The sequence below is a fragment of the Poromitra crassiceps genome (genome assembly GCF_964638095.1).
Source record: "Poromitra crassiceps genome assembly, contig: HAP1_SCAFFOLD_1723, whole genome shotgun sequence".
Taxonomy (NCBI): domain Eukaryota; kingdom Metazoa; phylum Chordata; class Actinopteri; order Beryciformes; family Melamphaidae; genus Poromitra; species Poromitra crassiceps.
The window spans coordinates 935-7,500 of NW_028150691.1; the positions used below are offsets into that span (position 1 = coordinate 935).

The 6,566-nt window shown below is 43.6% G+C and overlaps 1 protein-coding gene across 1 annotated transcript; it reads left to right on the forward strand.

Annotated features, from left to right (window-relative positions):
* Positions 1–222: 222 nt before the first annotated feature.
* Positions 223–5,051, forward strand: LOC310772012 (DNA repair protein XRCC2-like; the record flags this gene model as incomplete). The annotated part of the gene is made up of 2 exons (XM_083664489.1): positions 223–499; positions 3,755–5,051. Coding segments are annotated over 2 exons (620 nt in total), but the record flags the coding sequence as incomplete, so codon positions are not given.
* Positions 5,052–6,566: the final 1,515 nt, after the last annotated feature.

The following is a 6,566-nucleotide window of genomic DNA, read 5'->3' on the forward strand; positions in this document are numbered from 1 at the left end:
AACTCATTAGGAAAGTGTTTACTGAGCTCATAAATCAAGTGAGAAGTAGGGTCATTTTCTCATTCACTTCTATACAATCAGACAGTCAGACTACCACAGATCTGACCTCCAACCTGGCCACCAGAGGGCGGGGTTGTAAATGCACACCCAGGCCAGAAATCATCTGTGGTCTGGTCGCCCAAAACCCTTTTTAAGTCTCACTCTGTCTCTCCCTCTCTCTAGCTCTCTCCACCAGCACGTCGTTGGGCGGTTCAGAGGAGGTGGAGCTTGGTTCATGTCTGTCCCGCCTCCTGGTGGTTCATTGCTCCTCCTCCTCCCAGCTGCTCCTCACGCTGCACTTCCTGGAGACCTCCTTCGCGTCGCGGCCCAGCCTATCGCTGCTCCTCATCGACAGCATCTCCGCCTTCTATTGGCCGGACCGCTGCGAGGGTGGGGCCAGCACTGCCAAGCAGGAGGAGAAGCTCAGCAAGTGCTCAGAGCTGCTGGGGCGACTGCTGAGGTAGCTGTCAATCGACCAACCAATCAGTCAATCAATCAGAGACATTGGACTATAGAGACAGCTCAACTTCCAGTCACTTCCTGTATCTGTTTCGCCACTGCCACGCCCCCCTTAGGAGACTGGCCTAGCTAATGAAGTTGACAGACAGCCAATCACAAGCTGCCATTTTGGAGACCGGTAGAGTACCATTTCCTACTGTTGGCGGAGCCATGGAATGAGTTATTTCTATAGTCCATTCATCTCTGAGTCAATCAATTAGCCCAGCCATTAGGCTCGTTTGAGATGAGCAGGCTCTGCGCAGATTCGACCAGCGACTTGCTTGCCCCGTTGCATGATGGTTAGAAAAGTTGTCCAACTTGCTCCGCCTGCCCGACTGCGTGAACCACGGGACTCTCGTGACAGCGAGGCGGGCGCAGATTTGGAGCAAAGTGCCGCAGTAGGCTGAAATGCAGGGATTAAAAGTTTTGTTTTACTGATAGTTTCACAGCAATTATGTTATAAAAGCACAAATAAATACACACACATCCAAACCATGGAGGAAGCTCCAAACACCTCGCAACACGCTGGCAGGCTGCAAGCTTTTATTTATTTATTTTATTTTGTGTGTGTGTGGGGGAGGGGGGGGGGGGGGGGAGTTACGTGCGCATGTGCAAATATATTATCATCAATCGTCAGTTGATGGGCTGACGAGCGTTCGGCTTGCCTGACTGCACTCGTCTGCTTTCCAGGCGAGGCAGCAGTCACCTCAAACGAGCCTGTTAGCCTCTGGGCCTCGAAGGTATTGCAAATTAGGCCACTAGTTCATTTGCAAAACTTTATGATTTTCGTGATTTTTTTCCCCCAAATAATAATAATTATTATGTATGACAATGCTTTTCTCCATTGTTGAATGCTGCCGTTATTTATTTAATTTGTAATCAATTATTTGTTAATTAGCCTATTGCAGACAGCCCCGCACTTTCTTTTAGTTTCTGGTTTCTGTGTGCTGCGGATGGACTTTATCTTTTATAATTCAAATTAAACGTGCTGTGAGAATGCATTATTTATAATAATGCATTATTTGACCTCTGTACTGTTTGCGGTCGGGTGTGGGCCATGAACCTTTTCGATATTTTCAAGAGAGCCATCAGTCGAAAACGTTTGGGCACGTTGAACTAGCGGATAAACCAGTCGGCAAACTAATTGGCATTAGGTTATCCAATTCTGAACAGCTATGACCCAAAAAAATCACTATCACAATATATTTCATCCTGTACTGTTTTCACTGAGGTTTCTCATCAACCTCCATCTGTCTGTTTTAAAGTTTAATATCATTTTGACCTTAACGCAGGTGTGTCCAAACCTTTTTGAAATGGGGTCCAGATGAGATCATGGGGCCGGCTGCTTCTCGCATCAGATGCGTGATTAAAAAAAATCTGAAAAATCTGAAGGATTTTTTCCCAGCGCCATATTAGCTTAAATCAATAGGTTCTGTTTCACTTTATCCACCTGTTCACTGCCGGACAATCGCTGGTATGAATGATGCTTCGTCTCGTAATGTCTCTTCAGACAAAAAGCTGCTCACTGCTCATTACTACTGTGATGCTGTATGTGACAAGAAAAACCTTGAACTTTGAACCTTGAACATAGACCAGAACTGCGTCGCGTCTTCAAGCGCCCAGCTCCAAGGCCGCGCCCCTTTTTAGGGGAAACCCACCATAGTAAACAACGGTACAAGAAGCCGAAACCACTTCAAACAAACTATTTAAAACGGTTTAATTTGATAGAGATATGCCGAAGAGTTGCTGTGTTGTTATAGTTTCACTAACAATAAAAAAAACAAAAAACTGGTCTGCGATAGGGTAGGCGTGACACCGTCAATGTGGACGATGCATGTAACCTGGTGGAAACTGGATACAGCGTTCATATAAGGCAAGTACCTCGTGTCGATGTATCTTGCGCATTCTATGGCCGGCCGAGTTGAAATATATTGTCATGTCATGGTGTCTTTGGGTCATTTATAAAGGAAATTAATTCTGTTATTTTTCTATAGATGTTTTGGGTACTGCTATTTTACATTGAAGTCAACGCGAGTGGCTTGTGTTATCCCCTAAAAAGGGGCGCAGCCTTCAAGTTTTGCAAATTACCCGGATGTGCTGTTCTGGTCTATGACCTGGCAGGAGAGACGTCACTTATGCGGCTGGTTGGGTGTATTGTACATTATTTTTTAAATTGACAAACATCATATGTGTACCTCATGGCACAATTCAAACAGGATCAAAACAATTATTGTCTCTCGCCGTTCACCGTTCACCACCATTCATATTTTTTGCGACGCTGGTTCGTATAGGCCCCGAGTGGAAGGGGAGGGACTTTGGATTGGATCTCCATTCAACTACTCGAACCATTTATTAACCCTTTCTATACCATCAATGTTACACTTGTAACAAGTGCAGGCTATATACTCAAAACTCTTATTTTTCCATTTATCAGCCAATACTGATTTTCGACATGAAGTAACTGTTTCTAACTTAATGTCTTATATGCTTAAATGTGTGTAGATATTTATTCAATTTAATACCTAGCTTTTGAAATGTGTGTGAATTTATGTCACTTAGTTTTCCGTTGGGAACTCTGTATAAAAATGACGATAAACACTAGCAATTCACAGCAGCATTTTCTGTCTCAAGGCATGGTAAATACACCTAAATGGAATGGAAGTTGGAAACCATATTAGCCTGGGTGAACCCAGCTTCAGCGTGACGTCACAGACTGTGTCTGTAGCGTACGTGGAGGCTGGGTTTACCACGCCACAGACTGTGTCTGTAGCGTACGTGGAGGCTGGGTTTACCCAGGCTAGGAAACCATCATTAAAGTTATTGTTTACACCTGTGTTTACCCTGCCGCGTGAGACACAAAATGGCTGCTGTGAAAATGGTCTATTACCAGAGTGTCCAAGTGGCTGGAATAGACCCTTCTCACGGGGGCCATTTTGTGTCGAAAAGGCAGGGTAAACACAGGTGCAAGCAAAACACTAACGAGGGTTTCAAACTTCAATGATTGGAATTTGGAAACCCTCATTAGTGTTTTGCTTGCACCTGTGTTTATTCTGCCTTTTCGACACAAAATGGCCCCCGTGAAAAGGGTCTATTGGATACAGTTCAGTAAACGAGTTGTTTAGAAAGCAGTCAAACAGTAAACAAGTTGTTTATAAAGTAGTCGGTTAAACAGTTAATCAGTCAGTAAGTGAAGCATCACGTGTGGTTCCTCCTGCAGAGATTACAAGATCACCGTGTTCGCCACGTGCCATGCCATCAGGAGGAGCTACAGAGGCAACGCCCCCTCATCAGACCACACCCCCTCCTCATCAGACCACACCCCCTCCTCCTCAGGGTGCGAGCGGCCGTACCTCTGTCGCCCGTGGCAAGGCCTGGTGAACCACAGGCTGCTGTGCTCCCGGGCTGGAGACAACATGGCTGCCGGCGCCGAGCCCAGGAGACGACAGGTCTTCACCGTGCACTGCACCTCCTCCTCCTCCTCTTCCTCCTCCTCCTCCAAGACGAAGGATCACAGGAGCAGCTCCTTCTGTGTGACGGACGGAGGAGTGGAGTTTCTCTGAGAACTCACAATCTTTCTGCTATTAATCCTTTTCCAAAATGGAGATGTAACGTGTTTTTTTTTTAGCTCGGTTGGGTTTGTTGGTTGGATCAGCAGAGATGAATGGATGAATAAATGGTCGTAGTCACCTCTCCCCTTGAAGTGTTGTGCTGACCTAGCAAGCTGACTTGAGCTAGAGAGATCGCGAGTTCCCAAAACTCCACACATATAAACACAAAACTGCCCTTTTTAGCTCAATCTAGTTGTCACTAAGATATCCGCTGATAGAAAAAGAAATCCAACCACCGGATTTAGCTATTATTACATCTACGAAGTTCACATGTAGCTTTAGCTAATCGCTACCTGCTAACGTTAGCTGCTGTTGCCAAATCTCACGAGAGTGTGTTGCTGAGACAGAGACAGGTCTCGAAGAAAGTTAATTTTCTCCTGATCTGTGTGTCTGAAAAATGCCATTTTGGTGTCAGTGTTAATGTTCAGAGGATGTGGCTTGTGGAAAATGGGCTGAATATTTACTTTGATGACTATGGGGGCGAAAGAATCTGTCATCATCTGAGATCACGTTCACTTCTCCCATTGACTCCAATGGACTCTGGACTAGATTGGTGCTAATCTACTATGGGGGCGTGGCAGTGGCGAAACCCATGTGACACAGATACAGGAAGTGACTGGAAGTTAAGCTGTCTCGATAGTCCAATGTGTCTGGTTGGATGTGACGTTGGTCTTGTTTCATGTCCAACTCCCTGGTTAGGGATGGTCTGTTTCTGTATATTTAAAAAGTACTTAAATCTTCTTTTTTATTAAAATGTTAATGCACTTTGCAGAAGAGCTCAATAAAAGAGTTTATCCCGACCCGAGAGATGCCATTTTGTTTCCATTTGTGTTCTAGTTTTATTCTCCTTATCGAATTGCAATCGCAATGTCAGCCTGTGCAATTCTATAATCGCAACAGGCTGCAATTTAATTAAATACAAAATGTGCAACTGTATTTACTGGCAATGAAAACAGTATTGTACACATTTTTTCATGTTTGTATTGTTATGCTAATCTATGTTTGTATGTTTGAGTTGAGAAATACACATTTGAAAATCAGCAGTAATCTGTGAATTTTACTTGATAACCAAGCAAGTGTAGCAAATCGCAATATTGTCCAATGATCACAAATCTCTCAGATGTCCTACGCAGGTGTGGAGAGTCTGGAAAGTATTAAACATTTATTTGATCATTTCCAGGTCTTGAATAGTTTAGGAATGTGGGAAAAGAAGGTCTGGAAAATGTTGTGTTTCAGGTCCGATACACACATAATTGTATCTTTGATGTTGTTTTGAGCCACTTTGAGTCCCCATGTTTGTGTTGATCAGAATAATGTTGAGATAGAGGGATGCTCTTATGACCCAGCTGCTGTCAGCATGCATTATATCAAATACACCAAAATCACATCCAGTCAAGAACATAGGGTCTGCTCCAAAAATCACATCCAGTCAAGAACATATAGGGTCTGCTGCAAAAATCACATCCAGTCAAGAACATATAGGGTCTGCTCCAAAAATCACATCCAGTCAAGAACATATAGGGTCTGCTGCAAAAATCACATCCAGTCAAGAACATATAGGGTCTGCTCCAAAAATCACATCCAGTCAAGAACATAGGGTCTGCTCCAAAAATCACATCCAGTCAAGAACATAGGAGGGTCTGCTGCAAAAATCACATCCAGTCAAGAACATATAGGGTCTGCTCCAAAAATCACATCCAGTCAAGAACATAGGGTCTGCTCCAAAAATCACATCCAGTCAAGAACATATAGGGTCTGCTGCAAAAATCACATCCAGTCAAGAACATAGGGTCTGCTCCAAAAATCACATCCAGTCAAGAACATATAGGGTCTGCTCCAAAAATCACATCCAGTCAAGAACATATAGGGTCTGCTCCAAAAATCACATCCAGTCAAGAACATATAGGGTCTGCTGCAAAAATCACATCCAGTCAAGAACATAGGGTCTGCTCCAAAAATCACATCCAGTCAAGAACATATAGGGTCTGCTGCAAAAATCACATCCAGTCAAGAACATAGGGTCTGCTCCAAAAATCACATCCAGTCAAGAACATATAGGGTCTGCTGCAAAAATCACATCCAGTCAAGAACATAGGGTCTACTCCAAAAATCACATCCAGTCAAGAACATATAGGTCTGCTGCAAAAATCACATCCAGTCAAGAACATAGGAGGGTCTGCTGCAAAAATCACATCCAGTCAAGAACATTGGGTCTGCACCAAAATTACATCCAGTCAGCATAGGATCTGCACCAAAATCACATCCAATCAAGAACATAGGTTCTACACTAAAATTACATCCAATCAAGAACATAGGTTCTACACTAAAATCACATCCAATCAAGAACATAGGTTCTACACTAAAATTACATCCAATCAAGAACATAGGTTCTACACTAAAATTACATCCAGTCAAGAACAG